The sequence below is a fragment of the Labrus bergylta genome, chromosome 12 (genome assembly GCF_963930695.1).
Source record: "Labrus bergylta chromosome 12, fLabBer1.1, whole genome shotgun sequence".
Classification (NCBI taxonomy): Eukaryota; Metazoa; Chordata; class Actinopteri; order Labriformes; family Labridae; genus Labrus; species Labrus bergylta.
This window is the reverse complement of record NC_089206.1, coordinates 12,337,582-12,356,589: the sequence shown is the minus strand read 5'-3', so window position 1 is coordinate 12,356,589 and position 19,008 is coordinate 12,337,582. Positions and strand designations below refer to the sequence as shown.

The 19,008-nt window shown below is 38.0% G+C and overlaps 1 protein-coding gene across 1 annotated transcript; it reads left to right on the top strand.

The window, feature by feature from the left end:
• The first annotated feature begins 10,533 nt into the window (after positions 1-10,533).
• On the top strand, positions 10,534-15,208 carry ren (renin). The gene is made up of 9 exons (XM_065961803.1): positions 10,534-10,625; positions 11,047-11,194; positions 11,555-11,678; positions 12,234-12,352; positions 12,474-12,670; positions 13,156-13,278; positions 13,372-13,513; positions 13,617-13,715; positions 14,721-15,208. The coding sequence occupies exons 1-9, from the start codon at positions 10,549-10,551 to the stop codon at positions 14,880-14,882; spliced, it is 1,191 nt and encodes a 396-aa protein (XP_065817875.1). The 5' UTR covers positions 10,534-10,548; the 3' UTR covers positions 14,883-15,208.
• Positions 15,209-19,008: the final 3,800 nt, after the last annotated feature.

The window sequence follows — 19,008 nt, the reverse complement described above, 5'->3', positions numbered from 1 at the left end:
TTTCAAACTGTAAAAAGAGTGAAGTCCAAATTAACAGACTTCTGTCTGCAGAATGATGTGATTACATGTAGTCTTCTAGAGTCTTTGATCAGAGCTGCATCAATAGGACTGGTTGGTTCATAGTAGTGGTCTGCTAAACAAACAGGTGTGAAGCTGCTGTAACTGACCAATCTGTATTGGATGCTGTAATATAATGCTTTAAAGAGGGCATATTATACCTATTTTACACCTTTTCAAACAGTCCCCTGTGGTCTAAATGAAACATCTGTGCAGTGCTTTGGTCAAAATATAACATGAATCAAGTACCACAGGAGGTTTGTAATCCTGTATATACCAGCTCTCTCAGAGCGTTCCGTTTTGGTGTGTGTGTCTCTTTATATGCAATGAGTCCCCCTTGAGTTTTCCTGGTAGACATCACTCCTTTGTAGCAAGACTAAAAATGGCAGACCTGCGCAAAAGTTTTGTTCTAGGCTGGGGATGGAGTCCATGGGTGGAGATATCAGGGGAGGGTATTTGTTTTACCAGAATCCAGCTTGTGACATCACAAACTGAGAAAGTTTGAAACGGAGCACTTTTCACTTTCAGTGTTGTTAAGACTTATGCAGACTACAAACAAAGGACTGGATGGATTCATTTTATTCATAATATGTCCCTAATAATACATTTTACCGTTTCAAACAATCTTATTTATTTGTTACAGCTACCTCAAATAAACAAACCAAGTAAAGTTATATAATTGTTTTTTATATTCTTTTGTTTTCCATTAGTGAACAATTGTCATGGTTTATTCTTGTTTAATTAGTTTATTCCTTGTTTTGTTGCTTAGTAGTCATTTCCTGTCTTATTTGGGTTTTTTTTTATATATCCTATAGTGTTGTTTGTTTCCCCAGTGTGTATTTTTATTCTATGTTTTCCAAGTTTAGTTCGTTATGTTTTCCTGTTTTATTTTGTCATAACACCCTCCTTGTGTTCCTGTTTTCCGTGTGTTTATTTACTGTAATATACAGAAGTTAAGTGTTTGCTGATTTGTTCTTTGAATTTTTGCAAATAGATGTGCCTAAACATGCACAGGACACATGGAAAACACACTAAAGAGCATATAAAACCAGAAAAAGCATGATATGGGCCCTTTAAGCCACCGCTCTCACTGGGCTCTGTGCATCTTGCAGCTTGGTCATCCTTATTAAAACTCAAAATCGTACTTGATGATAAATGCACAATATTGCATGCATGCTTAAATAAAAGTGCAGGTCTAAATTATTATGATGACAGAGAGATGCTTCTTTTAAGAGCTGCAACACACTTTATTGTAGGGATCTTATGGTCTGACTACTTTTAAAAAAACCTGGATGTAAATAATTTTGATTAACTTATAGCACATCACAGAGGTTTAAATTAAAATGTAAAAACTCTGCTGGAGTTCAAAACATTCTTACCACCCGTCCTGTCTGACAGGAGTAGTCTCCAGCCGTGCAATGCATGTGTGAATAGCCAGGTCAGGAGAACATCCAGAGCACATATTTTCAGGAGTGCATATGTGAAAACGCCTAAAGACGCCACTGCAGCAGCACACTTTGTAGCCTGAACTGCTTACTTGCCAGTAATACAACTTTTACACAAATCAATCTGCAGAGCCCACTGCTTAGCCACATCCCTCTGCTGCTGCGCTCCCAGCGGTCACTGACATTCACAAGGGCCCTTCATCACCACTTGCGGTTTTAAGTAACATAAGAAATTACCCAATATAGGTTGTGTCGTGGACTTATCTTATTTTTTTTTTTAAAGCAATAAAAGTAACTTAATCAAAATAAACAAGTGGAGGATTTTTTTTAAAAGGTCAAAAATAACATAACTCTACTGAAAATGTGTGCTAACTGAACAGGATATGAACTAAACTTACAGCCCTGACAAAATGAGAACTGAGGGGGATATTTGAACCAGCTGACCAAACCAAAACTAACACACAGGGGAGGACTACACACAAGATAACTAAAAGTTAACACCAAGGCACCCAGATCCCCCCATGCTATCCAAGAACTTGGTATGGTCCTCTTCCAGAAAGCCAAGTTCCACCCTCAGCCTCATCCTTTGTTCAAAACAGGAAGGAGAGCACATCAGCCAGGTAACTCAAAAGAAAAGAGAAATTAATTCATAAAACTTTACTTAGTAAACGAACAATGACAAAATAAATCTGTTGTGTTTACTTAAATCAAGAGTTCTAATAGACAAATGCCAAACCAAACAAATAGCCTGTGTTATTCTTTTAATTCATAGTTTTCACGTGACGTCACACTCTTATGGCTGCCTACCTGGAGGGCAAGAAAGGCGCAATCTACCACTGTACACTACTGAGAAGTTACCGGTCTCAGTTTCCCATAGGCCTACATGTCTTTATCTGTTTTATTTTTAAATTATTCAAATGAAATACAGATATTTTTAATATGATACACTACCTGACGAGGAGACGAGCCCGACTTTTGCTTCTACAGAGTTTAATCGGAGAAAAAAAAACAGAAAGGAGGACGTTTTTGGATTAACGCAGTTAGACCCTCCTCACCTGTGAGGGGAAACATCGGACTTCTCCAACTAAATCTAAATATTCCTGCCGTTAACTCAAATTACTGCCCCAGAACACTCAAATCTACAGCTGATACCATCCTGATATTATCGCTAGTTAACGCTAGCTAATTTGCACTCACCGATGCCTGAATGATGAAGAATTTCTTGCCCTTCACCTCTCACACAGCAGCATTATGGACCCAGACCAATCAATAATACATAAATGCTGCCTGTATGTTTGTAGACTTTAATCCTACAGGTGTAAGGAGAGGGATTCTCATTTAAATATCAGCAATATCACTGAAGTGACGTTCTGGTGTTACGGTTAAAAGAGTGACCATGTTAACTGATGACATTCAGACAAACGTGACTGAAAGTGTCCTAACAAATGCCTATTCGTTCCGTTTTTGTATTATCATAATGTCAAAATTACTTATAAGATATGTTTTAATGAAATCTAAACAAATAGGCTTTCGTTAGGACACGTAACGTATGACAACCAGGCTCACTCGGCTGACAGTCACCAGTTAACATGCTAACTCTTTTAACCGTAACACCGGCACAGACCTTGCCGTTTCTAGCAAGTGTTGTGTGGCCTACAACCTTTTGTTGTGTGGCTGTGTCCATCACAGGTTGTGTTGGACTTTTAGTAACCTTGAATCAAACAGGTATTGATATTATTTGTTTTTTCTTAATATTGTTTAATATTTGGTATCATTTTAACTTTAAATAACCCCAGTCCTGAATCATTCACATAAACTTTAAAAATACCTTTTTGGCCAAAGAAAAGAAGGTATGTCCTCCTGTAGTATCAGTCCTCATTCTACATTTTGTAAACAGTTTTGAACTTGTGAGAACAAGAGAGCAATTTGAGCTTCAAAAGCACTGCAGAATGGAAACAACAATTCAACCTTTCACTTACCAAGTTTGCAGGGAAATATGAGTTGAACCTCATGAAACTTTTACACAGAAATTCAACCCAGTCTTCAGGATATAATGGAATATTAATGAGTAGAATGGCCAATAAAATGAACTCTATTCACTTTTTGCTATTTTAATCTCTCTCTCTATGAAATCTCATGGGGTGTAAATGACAAATACGGAACACATTTGCCTCTGAGCCATCCTCAATCCACATGATGAGGACTGACAGTTTAATCACTGAAGGCAGAGCTGTAATGTATCTGGGACAGGTATGTATATATTCCAGGTTATTTTTAGAAAGCACCGAAAAGTGGAAAAATAATTAACTGGAATTGTTGATCTGTCAGATAAAGACACAACAGACAGGCAGGCTTTTTAAAACATTTAGGCTACTTACACTACGAGGAGTAGCAACATCTGAGATCGATAGCTGAGATCTTTCACTACAAGCATCAAAAAGATGTTTCATGAATTCTGAGATGCTGCCACAACTCTTTCAAACTATTACCTTGAATCCACACACTCCAGTCATCCTCCAACAATGTAATGAGACAAAATCACAAGAATTTGCAACATAATTTGATTAATTTACGATCAAAAGATGGAGAAATAAGACGAGATATTTGACTCCATGCTAATTTTTTGGCTTTTCATGGTGAGGAGATATCATGGGGTTTTATTTGCCTTTTGTACTTTTATTTGATGTTTTGAAAAACAAGTATTTATCATTTCCTTGTAACTTATCTGCAAGCAGTGAGCATCGTACACAGGAACCTGTTTTCTGTGGTTATGAAGTCCAGGGGTGCAGGATTTTACATCATACAGTATTCCCTGAAAACAAAAAATATATATTTCAGAATTAAGCAAATATTTGGGGCTATGGCCTAGCGGTAATGTTGCACACCCCATGTCTGGAGACTATAGTCCTTGTAGTAGAGGCTGTTGGTTTGAATCCAGCCTTGCATGTAATGGCCCATTCTTTCCTCCAATAAAGGCAAAGATTGAATCACCCATGGTCAGAACTTTGGGAATCAGTGTATCAGAGTAACTTTCTAATAAAGGTTGTCTTTTATCAGGCTGTCCTCATCCCTTGTCCCTTGTCATATAGTGATGAGGACATTAAAAATGTCTGCGGTCAACATTTTTACATGAAAATATTAAATAGGTCCGTGGTCAACATAACATACTGTTGATACTGTTTAGTAAAACCATCCTGACTTTGAAAAAAGGTTTAATATCACTTCACATGGCTGTTAGCAGCTGACAAGATGCTATAAAATGTAATTATAGTGCCCCCTCCTGGCAGATACCTTTCTCTATAATGTGGTTCAACCACTGTTCAAATGTTTAACTTTTAAACATTTTTAACAATGAGGTTAAAAAAATCCATTATCAGTTCCTGTCAGTGGATTTAGATTTAGGCTTTTTTGTCCCAAATGGGTCATTCTTTTTTACAGCACTTTACAGGTCCGACAGCAATCATCATAGTCCTATAGTGACAGCTCGGATAAAATTATTATTAAAAATAATTGTAAAACATTTAGAAAATGAAATGGCAACAAAACATTTTGCTTCTTTGTACATAAGTTCTCACTTAGTAGTTTAGTAATAGTCATTTGATAAAGTAGAAAGAAAAGAAAACAATGAAAAACTTTAAGCTGCATATTTAGTCTCATTGCGGGTAAGTGTCTCATTTAGCCTCTATTGTGGGCTGTTTCTATGAGCCAGGGAATCGCTTTAGACTTGCATGCAGCCTGAACTGCCTTGTTTTTGGTATTAGCCAGACTCTAAAGTACAAAACATTTGTCTTCACAGAGCTTTGTGCTCTGGCTCTGCTCACTCATTTATTGAATCATTTTGGCTACATAGCTTCCACTGCTGGGTGTCTTTTTATATCAGCTGGCTGCAGCTCCCGTCTCTCTCTCGTGATGCTGTGCACAGAGCCGTGAAGACATAACACACAGTAACACACATGTTCTCATATTGGCCTTGCATAACACATACATACATAAATGTGTAAGTTGAAGGCAGTGATTTCTTATTTTTAGAAAAGTATCACATTTAAAAAAAAAAAAAAAAAAATTCATTGTAAAGAGTACCTGCTTCCTAATAGAGCTCTCTGGGAAAGGAAGTACATCTTCACAGGACGCTATTCAGGTATTCATGTTATCTCTCCTAGATAAATCAGAGATTACAGACAGATACTCACAAAGAGGTTTAATGTAACCAGAACCTGCAACCTGCAATGTGTCAACAGGAACAAATTCACTGGTGAAATGTATTTACAGCACACTGTTTTTAAAGTAATTCCATTCATATTTTGAGAGGACACAGGACATACAGCTTAAAATCTGTTTATAGGCTTGGCTGAATGTGAATTTGTTTCAGTTATGGAGACCACAACAGTATTTCTTTTTTTTCTTTTTTTTAAAACATCTTTTTTTTAAAGTCATTTAACGTTTCTTTTTTTCTTTTTACTTCAAATTTTTTCTGGAATTTTTGGCTAAGTTGGGGTTTCTTATTATTACATTGGTATTTGTCATTTTTAGTTTACTTATCTAATATTTAGGATATCATTGTTTTCATTTTGAAACTTTTGAAAAGATGTGATGCCACATAATGTCTCCAATATAGTCTAGCCGTGTGCATCTGATGTTGTGCATTTGAAAATGTATAGGCCTTTTTCATAGAGGACATGTTGCTTAATGTCACAGTGTCAAGATGTCAAATGTAAATGACCAAATTAATGATGGCCGATCTCCCTGTAGATGTTCCATTTCAGGGGTACTGTTATTGTGCATCGTGGCTCACTGTTTGGCAAACTAAGTCACTTGAATGGAAGCGAGCAGTTAAATAAGTAACAGTTTTTAATTTAGAAAAAGTTATTAAATCAGTAACACCAATGTTTTTTATACACTATGATAAATCAATGCTGTTAAAAAAGCCTATTTATTATTTTATATATTTATTTTTAGTTTGCCTATGACTTTGTGCAAGTGTGTAATTCCTGAATACATGCTGACTCCCGCAGGTGAAACTCAGGTTTCATTCAGGTTTCACTCAGTTCTGTCTGATGTGAATATTTAATCAAACGCTGCCCTCTGCTGGCTAAGAGGTTTACAGCATATTTATGCCTCTGAAAAGGTCAAAAGAGAAACAACCAGATTAGGAAATGATCTTTTCCAATGTTTTAAACAAAGACTGAAGGTTAAAAGTCGAATACATCTACCAGCCACTGGCAAATAAATCTTCTAATTCAATAGCAACTCTTGTGCAACACATTATTGTTGTTCTATATCTGCAAGCAACACTCAGAGTTTGGGAGCATTTTGCTGTTGGTTAAAGCTAAACACGTAAAAAAAAGAAAAAAAAAAGATTTAATTTGATCAATCAATCCACAAAATATTTGGTGGACTGGATGTCCCACTTTCTGACATTAATATGTTTTATCGAGGACTTTTGGTCTCAATTTGCACTTTTTACCTCCTGTTGTGAAGACAGTCCCACATATTTTCACTCATATTGTATCCAGATGGAATCTCAGACTTGTCTACTCTAATCTGGCGTGCACTGGCTTTAGATTTAGAAACATAATTATGCATAAAATAAGTCCAACTTAGTTATTCTTCACAGTTTTTTGTGCTATATTGTTTGAAGTGGGTTCTCAGAAATGTAATTAAATAAACAATTATCATTCTGTGGCTCTCTACAGCTGGTTTTAGATTGAGTTTTTGTGGGAGTAAGGCTTGTTTGGCGGAGTGATAACTTCCCTCAAGTCTTATTTCCTGCATTCAAGCACTGCTCTGCTTCATATCTCTCTTATCATGACGGATGGCTCACAAGCCTGCTAGATCCTCTTAGCTAAATTCTGCTTTAGTTGTGTGTCTATCAGCAGAGCTTCATTTGAGCTTCAGTCTGCTGTAACTTTATCTTCAGCCCCTTGTTTTATAACCACAAATGTTTTGCTTAAATGTGTTTGCAATACAGAAAAGTTATGGTGGTTGGCATTTTAGGATTGTTGAAGAAAGTCACAGTTACATCCTGACTTACAGGCCTCTAAGAAAATATGACACAAAAACACAAGAAGCTCAAATAAATCATCTTGTATTAGACAGTCTTAGATTTCCCATGCCCACCAGTGAAAAGGCCAGGCAGGAGTGACGCATTGGTTTCTCCAGGCACTGTGGGAAAGAGACAAGGGGGTATCTTTTTAGCAAAGCAAGTCAAGAGGTAGAATTCTGATAAAATAACACTGAGTCTGTCAGGTTAAAGAAAACTTAACCCCAACTGAATACTTATAGAACTGACTGATTCAGTTAGGTGTCTTCATAGCTAATAGTTTTCTAACATGTTTCCAGCAATTCAAAAAGGGTAATCACTGCCAACGCGCAAAAACGGGCCAAAATACATACGTATAATGTGACTCTCCTTTTAGGCCTCATTTGGTTTAACTCCAGAGGGGAAATTCTGTCTGTTCAGCTGCACTAATATATTCGTAAAATACTCTCTTACTGTGCCAGTCTGCTGTTTGTGGTTGATTAGATGGTGTTGAGTGGATCACAAGAGCTATTTACTGAAAATAGCTGCTTGTGTGGCTAAAATGGTGCAATGAGAGTGATGCCAATAAAACAAAACAGGAAACTTGTGTGCCTGGCAGCTAAACAATGAGCTAATACTCAAAATTAAACCTCTTGAAAGGCAAGGCAGGCTGCAGGTTGATATGATTATTCTCTGTCGGTTTATTACTATGAGTGACACATTTCACTTTGTAATTGTCACTCAATAGAGCGGATGGCCAGCTTCCATCTGGTTCAGGTTTGCTAATGGTAATAATGGAAAATGGACTTGAGCTTGTATAGTATATAGTGCTGACTACTCAAAGAGTTTTTCCAATCACAGCTTTAGCCATTCACACAATGATGGCAGAGACTGCTTTGTAAAGTGTCAATCAGTCTTAACTAATTTATTCATACACATTGGAGCAATTTGGGTCTCGCTCAAGGACACATCGACATGTGGCTGCACCGACTGTGGATTGAACCCCTAACGTTCCGGTTCAGAAACAGTCGATGCTACCACTGAACCACAGCCGCCCCAAATATGGTAATGCTCTGAACTACAACTCTATAACTAGTGTTACTATTAATAATGTTACTATTAAACAGACTGGATGAGAGTGTGTTGATTACTTAATCGTGTCATGGAAATTGTCTGTGTTTTTTACGAGCCAATAAGAAATAGATGTTGGATCGAGCAACCTAACTTAGCAGCATACCAGTCAACATATTTCATTGATCATTTTCACTGTTATTGGTTTCCTTTTGGTTTTCTTAAGCCAGTTGGAAATCAAAACTCAGCTAGCAACTGAACAATTTTAGCTGCAATAAAAAATTAATTCATTAAAAATAATGGATACCATTTACATAATCTAATTTACTTATATGCCACTGCTAATGAAAGCAAACACAACTTGTATGTAAATCTCTTTGTAATACAGTGCTGTAGTTGTTGATTCATTCCTGCATTCAGAAACTGTGACAAACAAATCTCTCATTTTCTGGAAGCTCTGCCCACAGGGATTATCTTAATGTCTGACCTCTGGCCTCTAGCATGGCTGTCCCAGCTTGTGCCTGACGTGGACCCTCACATATCTCCTTGGCTTGACTGGGTGGTCGGTGCAGCACCAACACACGACCCCAACCTGAGAGGAAAGATACTGTGGGAATCCGTCCTGTGGTAAAAACTCAGTGAGAACTAACACTTAGGTGTTAAGTTGTGTCGAGCCTGTGCGTTGCTGCAAGGACTACGACGTAATAACACAGCACTCTGCCAATCTCCTGCTCCGCATTATATGCTCAACATGGGCTCCGACTCCTGCCAATAATCCTCGTCTGAGACCTTGAACTGAACTTACATATGTGTATTGTCCTACCCCTGTAGGTTAATTATGTGAAAATCAACACAAAAAGATGCACAACCTAAAGCTGGATGAACTTTGTATGAGGTGAGACATCTTGAGAGGAGGATGTACATAGGGGTGTAAAACTTGTCTGCTTTACAGATAAGGTATCCTCATGGCTGGGAAAAAGAGAGGTCTAGTGTAATCAACCACAGAGAGAAAAATGCTACGTTTCAGTAAGGTTGTTCCTTGAAATTCAAACAGTTTTTGTCACATCAATCAGTTGATTGTATTCATACAGCAATAATTAACTCAAGTTATCTTAGGACACTTAATATAATGAAGTTCAGATTCTTTATATTGTCCCACAAGGGGAAATTTGTTTTGCAGCAAGGAGCACACAGAAGACAGCATATACAAGGACAATATCAACAGTAAAATCAAAATAAAATAATGCAATATTATGCACAGACATTGGACTTAAATCACAGAGCAAGCACATGGCACTAGTAAGAAGGAAATAAAGTCCTTTGTATACGCAAAAACCTTGAGCAGAACATATTTCCTTTGGTGAGAAATCTTCTGCCCCATTGGCATACGCTGAGAAGGTGGGGCAGATGGAGTGAGAGGAAGAAATTTATAAATTCTGACATTTTGCAAAAAAACAAGAATGCAAGCTAGTGAAAAGAAAATACCAATAGAATAAAAAAGTGCCTGTTTCCAGCAGATGAACTAATCTGCCCTGACAGCTCAGGAGCATCTTTCAATCCTGTCTAAAGGTTCTCACAGCAATGCCGACAAGTTGTCCACCCTATCAACATCAGCAATCTAGGGGGGTTCTGCACCCCTGCTTTCTGTCTTGAGTGTAATTTAAGAGGTCAGAGTTCAGACCTTTCACTGGGACCTGTTTATCACTCAAGGGGTTGTGTGACCAAGGCGGGAGGGTAGGGGAGGAGTGGAGTTTGTTTTCAAGTGGTCACCTCCAGGAAAGCTCCCAGCCGGTCAGTGGCCCATGATTGAGAGGAGGACATGGTATAAAAAGAGTCAAAGGGAATGGACATAGAAGAAAAGAGAGTCACAGCCTACACACAGTAAACATTTTATGAAGGTAGAATATCCACAAAGAGAGGAAAACGAGGTTTGCCTTTCTGATCGGAGAAATTGCTATGGCACTACAGATGAATTATTGGATGTGTTTGGTTGCCCTATTATTGACAGTAACTTCAAGCCATGCTTTGATAAGGTAAGAGCCTTGTTCCTACATTTCTACATGCTTGCTATGCTGGAAGAATAAAATATAGTACAGCGTTAAAGATTTCCTTTGTAACTGCAGGTTTATAAGAAAAAAAATGATACTGCCAATAGTGACAGCTAAAAACAAAACAAACAAAAACAGCAACAAAACAAGTTTTATGGGTTCATCACCATAGATCTTGTCTTTAGTATTGGTTCAACACGTGTTTTTGTTTCATTTACTGGCTAGGAGCTGAGAGCAAAGCAGCCCGTGCTTTATTAAAAGCTCATTGTAAATCTGGAATGATGACTAGGCATATGTACCAGATTGTATCAGATGTAGAGCTAAGATTTCTAATGTCATTACATCCCAAGGTCCCTGTTTGGGCGGATGAATTTACAACATACTCGCTCGTCTGGTTTCTTTCCAGGATTGGCCTGCAGAAGATGCCGACTATCAGGGAGACACTGAAGGAGATGGGTGTTTCTGCAGAGCAGGTGTTGACTGAGCTAGCCCAGATGAGCACAGACGACACCAACAACGGCACAGTTCCCACGCCTCTGACCAACTACTTGGATGTGAGACACTTTAATGCATTTTATATTTAGAGAAAAATATGAAAAACCTGTTTTGTATATTTTTATGAGGGTTCTGGGTAATGCATGTTGTAGAAAATCTATACCAAATGTTATGACATTTGCTATTTAGCCTTAAAATGTGAGCCTGAAACTGAAAGCAGATTCAGTTACTTTTAAATGACCACTACTATACTTTCTGTATGAGTCAAAAGAAATGCTTCATATTTCATCCCCTTAAAACAATTTTTGTGACATTCTGAAGTAATCAAATAGGGAACATTCAAACAATGTTACAATGAATTCAAGTTTACAATGTTTTGGAACAAAATCAATCATACATTTTCTGTAATTTCCCAACAGACTCAGTACTTTGGGGAAATCAGCATCGGCTCTCCGGCACAGCTGTTCAATGTCGTGTTTGACACCGGCTCATCAAACTTGTGGGTGCCTTCTCAAAGCTGCTCACCTTTCTCCACAGCCTGTTGTAAGTGTCCATTGCCACACACACAAGCAGCAATGATTGATTACTATATAATTACTTTGTCTAAATGACAATGTGACAATGAAGTAATTCTCACCATAATGGCATATAGCCTTGGCTTTGTGGAGCTTTAAAATGAGTTTTCAGCTCATTGTTAAGCTGTAGGTCAGACATTTAAATGTTTAAATTCATTCTGATAGCTATACAGTATAACCTTGTTTCCAGCTGCAGTACAAAACTGCTTTTAGCAAAAGAGCTATAAAAACCTTCAGTGGTACCTGATAAATATCAGACGTAACATAGTTACGTTATGTTTTTTTAACTGCTGGATAAGTAAATAACTAACTCTTCCCCATCATCAATTTTAAAGGTTAAATGTTAATATTCAATTAAGAACTCTTTTCACATTCCTGCATTTGCAACCCTCAAATCTTTACAAATATATAGTATATAGTCATCCAGAATGTTTTTGTTAATAAATTAGATTTGCATAATGTATGTCAAAACATTTCCAAATACATGGTTGTTTCATCACTCAAATGCTCTTTGAACTTTTAGTTACTCACAACAGGTATGATGCCTCCAGATCCCAGACTCATGTTGATAACGGCACCGGATTTTCCATCCAGTACGCCTCTGGAAATGTCCGGGGATTTCTGAGCGAGGATGTGGTCGTGGTGAGTTCAAAGTCAATGCTCTGTAAAAAAAGACAAAGAAAAAAGTATCAGTTTTATCTGTGTACACCAATGCTCTCATTTTGCCTCACTGTGACACTCATCTTGTTTCCGCTCCCTGCAGGTCGGAGGTATTCCTGTGGTGCAGGTGTTTGCTGAAGCCACTTCTCTGTCTGCCATGCCTTTCATCTTTGCAAAGTTTGATGGAGTCCTGGGGATGGGTTATCCTAACGTGGCCATTGACGGCATCACACCGGTGTTTGATCGCATCATGTCTCAGCATGTCCTCAAGGAAGAGGTGTTCTCTGTCTACTACAGCAGGTGGGTTGAAGTCATTTCACTTTTGTCAATTTTAATGAAAACAGCGTTTCAGGGGTGCAAAATAAAGAAAAATTAAGATAGTTGGAGAAATGACAGAGTAAAGAGAAATAAAAAAATAGGGGAAACTTGATCTGTTCTTGTTGGAATTTGTTTTTCTATCTCATGGGCAGAGTTAAAGAAAAACATGCTATTAATAAAGAAAGAAAAAAATGAAGAACATTCTGAAGATTGAGAAAAATGCAGTTTTTGTTTTCTCATGTCTTTGCATATTTCTTTTTCATTTATCATAGTAAGAAAACTGTTCAAATGACATAATGTTGTTTTTCCTTGTAATGGGAGGTCCCATTGGAGTGATACAGGTCATATAATTAAACCTTAGCAGAGGCAGTCATCATCAACAAAACAGTCCCCAAATCACAGCTTCAGCACTCAAAATTAAAAAGTGCATCTCAAAGTCAGGCTTAAAGCATGAATGTTTTTTTTAGGGACCCTAAACACTCCCCCGGTGGAGAGTTGGTTCTTGGGGGCACTGATCCAAACTATTACACTGGAAGCTTTAATTACATGGACACCAGAGAGATGGGCAAGTGGGAAGTAACCATGAAAGGGTGAGAGCTTTTCTTCATTACTTATTCAGTATGTGTGTACACGCATACAAGAAACATCTGTCTTATTTTCAACCTCTTCTTTCATTCCTTCAGTGTTTCTGTTGGGGTGGAGATGATGTTTTGTGTTGAGGGCTGCACAGCTGTAATCGACACAGGCTCTTCCTACATCACAGGCCCTGCCTCCTCTGTGTCTGTCCTTATGAAAACCATCGGAGCACAGCTGGATGAAAGTGGAGTAAGATTTTACACACGCAACATGATTTCCCACCATAAACATTTGCCTTGAAACAAGAACGAATATCATTGTCATTACTCATTACATGTGTTGCTTCCATTAGTACAAAGTTAACTGTGAAACTGTGAAGACGCTGCCCACTATCACGTTCCACCTGGGTGGCCAGGAGTATTCGCTCCCTCAGGAGGATTATATCTTATGGGTAATTCAATTCAATTCAATTCAATTTATTTTGTATAGCGTCAACTCATAACAAGTGTTATCTCAAGACACTTTACAAAAAGCAGGTAAAATACCTTACTCTTTGTCTGTTAACATTACAAAAGAGCAGGTAAAAAGACCTTACTCATTGTTATGTTACAAAAAGCAGGTAAAAGACCTTACTTACTGCTATATTACAAAGACCCGGCCTATCCATCATGAGCACTTTAGCAAAGCAGCAAAAGTTACAGTGGTAAGAAAAAACTGCCTTATTAAAAGGCAGAAATCTTCGGCCGGGGTGGGGTTGCTCTGGCAGGCCGTCAACCAACGATCCGGTGGGGAGGGGGTAGGGGTGGGGGTAGGGGTGGGGGTTGTTCTGGCAGGCCGTCAACCAATGATCTTGAGGAGCCTAAGAGAGCTCAAGAGCTCTCAGGAAAGTAGGTGGTTAGTGACTGAGATTTACAGATAGATACATGCAGTAATATGATGTATATGCACAGAGAGAGAGAGAGAGAGAGAGAGAGAGAGAGAGAGAGAGGAGCTCAAGGTGCCAGTTTCCCCGGTAGTCTAAGCCTATAGCAGCATAACTAAGCAGGATGATCAACGCTGAATCATTTTAGCATGAATAGACCGGGTTGGAATTTGACATAAGGCACTCTATGTTGTGACACTAATCTAAACTCCGCTGACTTATAAAACATGATCCCTTGTTACATTTTAAAGACCCTGCACATGCTCAACCTCAGATGTTTTCACTTAGGTGGTTGATTTAAACTGTGGATGAAGAAATTAAAGCATGCGCTGGGTTTACTTGGGCTCATTTTGTGCTGATAAGAAGTGCTTACTGGTCACGCAGCACTTGGAATTCCCAATGAACTCCTGAAAATGATCTGATAACAAGGAGCACAAAATATATGTGGAAATACCTACAAAATATGCAAACTGTTGTACTGTTCCTTTTATAGTGGCTTGTCGTGCAAAGACTCACTTTTCTTTTTGTCTCCAGCAAACACAGATCGAGGGCGACGTCTGCACCGTCACCTTCAGGGGTTTGGATGTACCGCCCCCTGCAGGTCCCATCTGGATTTTGGGAGCAAATTTCATCGCCCGCTACTACACAGAGTTTGACCGTCGCAACAATCGAATAGGGTTTGCCACAGCAGTCTGAAAGTATCTTAAACATCAGCTGTGTTGTTGTTTTGTTTTTTTCTTTTACTTTGCTGCTATCTCCAGTACTCACTTCAGGTACACATTGAGGAATATCACTCTCTATTTTTTTTTTTGCCTATTCTCTGTTATATTACATTTTGAACAGTTGCACTGAATACCTTCTAAACTTTTTTTTTTTATTTATAAGCATTTACAAGCAAATGCAATGTTTCTTTGTGTGACCGCTGTTTATATCCTACAGTAACAATGACAACCCCTACCTTCATTGTATGGATCTAATGAGAATAAAGTTGTTTTACTGCAGGGGTTTACATTTGAGTCTAACTTCATTATTGACTGTCTGTTTGTCTTCAAGTCCTTTGAATGCACTCTCTAACCATGTGAAAGTTAAGGCTGGAAAAGTGAAAACAGATTGTCTGAGCAGATGTAATTAGCCACAGCAAAGGGATAAGGGGAATATTTGTCATTGTTTATCACTGTGTATAAACATTTGTAGGTTTAAGTTAGAAGGTAAATTAATCTGACACACATCTCATGTATGGCAGTCATGTGAGTTGCAGCGGCGTAGTCTGACATGAACTGTGCTGTTCTGTACAGTGGGGCTTTATATTAAGCAAAAATGAGTAGGAGATTTTATTTCCTTAATCAAATCTTCCTTTTTCCAGACTGTGCAGCTCGTGACAGTGAGGAACTGGCTTTTCCTGTTGCAAGACAAATTATGATGAAGCCGTAATTGTTTTTTTGTAGCAAGGAAATCGTGATTTAGAGTTGAAATCCTGTTTTGGGTTGCATAATTAGAAGTTCTAAACTTAAATTCTCTTAAGGAGTAAACATGTCTCATTTGGGTCAATTTAAGACTGACTCTACTGTACAGAGACAGTTATTTCTGCTTACTTAGTAGACAGAAGAGACATATGAGATACCAAAACAACAAAAGCACAGATATCATCAGATGCTGCTGTCAGATCTTTTTGTCTCATTTTATATGAATTGGTTGGGGAAAGTCCAAACATGCAACAGCATTCTTGCCATGCTTCCTTGCTCTCACATCCATGAATTGTTTGGGATTGGATGCTATCTGTTGGTCATAGACAGTGAGGTGAGGGTGGCTATCTCTGCACATGAATTTAATCAGTATGTTCAAAACTTTCTCAATATGCTAGGCTTTGAGTCAACAAAAATACGCAGGCTGGAAACCAGCCCAAACAACAGCCAAAAGACATTAAACAAAATAAACAGATGGAGACGTTCATGAGATATTATCTGTATTGTTCCTGGCAAATGTTTTTTAAATAATACTCTTTGTTTTTTTATATTACAAAAGAGCAGGTAAAATGACCATACTTAATGCTATATTACAAAGACCCGGCTTAACCCATCATGAGCACTTTAGCAAAGCAGCAAAAGTTATATTGGTAAGAAAAAACTGCCTTATTAAAAGGCCGAAATCTTCAGGCCGTATCCTGGGCTCATGACGAAACAGCCTACACAGGCCTAGAATGCGCCGGGCTATTGAATACTCAGCCAAAGCTTAAAGCCTACAGAAGTTAGACTCTTTAAAATCTGTGCTCTTAAATTGAGGGCACACGGGTTAAACCTATTTTACCAAACTGTAAGCTATTTGAAACGTCAGTGCAGCTCATGCTGTTATAATATGTAACAACATCCCTTACCCTCCTACAACCTTAATAAACATAGGGAACTGGGAAAAGATGTCCCAAGATAGCATGTTAGCTAAACCCTACTGTGCCTGAAGCTAGCAAAATTAAGCTATCAACAACTCTTTGATTTTCATTTGCTACTTGTTTAGTCTTTGTAAGTGCTTATAATGAGATTTTTGTTCATTCCTGAAAGAGCAGGATTTACATATAAACTAGGGGGGAAAGGCCCCCACAACATATTAGTTAGACTGGGCTGTCTGCTACCAAACAGCTACAAAAACGAATTATTTACATTTTATCTCATTTGTAAAACATGTATAAAAAGTGTAAATACTTATATGCAGAATTTTGTTAGAACTGTGGCTTAAGGATTAGGCTATGTTATACAATCTTCTGGCAGAGATAGCTGTTTATGCAACATCATAACTCCTCCTGATAGAGGTGTCTTTGATGTTCAGTCAGAGATGAAAGTGATATCAATCTTCTCACCTAACTCTTGGAAAGATAAGCTTATTAAAATAACATTTGAGTAAAATGGTGAGGGTCAACACTATCCTATGGCTAGAACTGTTACAGTGCTAATTCAAAATCTCACTTGAACTTGGGGAGTTTTTGCTCCCGGAGCATTATCGAGGCAAAGTTTGATTCAAAATCTCCAGAGAAATGTGTTGTCTATGACTTTTGGAGATAGGCCTAGTATTCAGTGGGAGTGGATCATTGTTCCCATAGGGTCCTTTTCCCCCCAGGGCATCTGTCCACCAGCTGAATACCCAGGAGACAATTCTCAGCAATGTCAGGTCAAATGTATGTTGAGTTGTGTTGAATTACTATATCAAAACCAACCACTTACTGCTTAAAGCCAACTAACATTGAAACCTTTTTACCAACCGAGTTACATTTTAGACATCTACCTTTGTTCTTGTGCAAAGTTCAACTCAAATACATCTCTTACTGTACCAGTCTCTTACAAGTGAACATAGGACCATGGGATCATCATGATGACTCCTATTTAATGCGCTTACCCAACCCTTCAATTTTACTTTCAGATATTTTATGCTATGGCACAGACAACAAACACATCCAAACAAAAATAGTAATGGTTAACATACCATAAAAAACTGATTATGTGAAGCAGATGGGGGATCAATCTTAAATATAAGCTGCAATATTCTTCTCCCATGATTCGTTTCGATTTTTGTGTGCAGTTGAAGTCACACAAGCATTTGACGGACCTAGTGAAAAACAAGGCACATGAAAAGTTAGGCAGCTCCATTCCCATGACTCCCTTTGCTGTCTTGATAAAGCCCTACATTTTAAACTGATCACGAATCACTGGCTCATGTCATTCTATATTTTTCCTACTATCAGTGAATCCAATGAAAAGACCAAAACCAAAAATGTATTTGTCTCTCATCACCTTCTGGCCTTCCAAAAATGTCTGCAGCACTTAACCCCAAGCCCATTTATTTCAACTGAAGACAGAAATTGGATATAAACATGAACTTTAAGAAGCTGGATTTCTTTCAATTTGGTTAAACCCGCCGTGTTGAACATTTGTCTCCCCCCTCTGGCAATAAGAGCAATTACACACAGTTCACAAGACTTGATCTATGAGTTCCCAGACTTATGTCTTCATTGCTTAAGGAGGAAAAGTTAATGGCCTATTATCCTTGTTGGTCCTCTCCTTTGATCCCTGTCTTTTATAGACTGCAATTCCTGCTTTGAAGGTTTCAATTTATCTGAACTGTCAGAGACTTTTTCTGGATGCCAGAGGTGGTTCCAACATACTATCCATTCACGTTGTCTACTTTGCCGCAACAGTTACTTCACTCTTCAGCACTGGTAAACCAATGATTCCTTGTTAATGAAAAATACATCACAAATGGTGGGCCAGTGTGGTCATGTAGACACTACTTTTAAAGTAATTTCATTGCTGCATCAAAACAAAAGGATTTAAAGAGTTGAGTGAAACATTCATTAATGTACAGTAATGCACGAGTGCACATGCTTAATTTATTTCCTGAAAAGGCTTGGTAACAGAGAAGGATTGGCATTTTTGTTGTTTATTTGTTACTTTTTTGGGCTATACTTTAATGGCAGTATTTCAAAAGGGAAAAAAACTATAGTCTTGCCAACACAGACAGTACTCTGTACTCTGAAGATCTTGTGATGCAGTTGTTGTTCTTTTCAGGAAATTGGTTAATTTGGTTAATAACGAATATCACCAGACTTTCAATTCTATTCTGACCTCTTCAGTCAGTGGTTTTGCATCCGTAGTTTCTAGTATAATGAGAACCATTTAAGGGGTTATTTCATCAGGATTATGTGCCTGACAATAATATTATGAATTATGATATCACAGAGAAAGAACACTGAGCTACAAATCTTGCATTCTAAAGCCAAAAACTTCTTTCAGAGTTATCATTCAAATTGGATTGGGCTATCTGATTGATATTATTGGTG

What these genes read in the sequence shown, in the direction of transcription:
- ren (XM_065961803.1), top strand. Translation starts at nt 10,549, where the DNA reads ATGGCACTACAGATGAATTATTGGATGTGTTTGGTTGCCCTATTATTG. An exon ending in TCAAGCCATGCTTTGATAAG is followed by an intron (nt 10,626 to 11,046) that starts GTAAGAGCCTTG and finishes GTTTCTTTCCAG; the next exon opens with GATTGGCCTGCAGAAGATGC. An exon ending in AGGAGGATTATATCTTATGG is followed by an intron (nt 13,716 to 14,720) that starts GTAATTCAATTC and finishes TTTTGTCTCCAG; the next exon opens with CAAACACAGATCGAGGGCGA.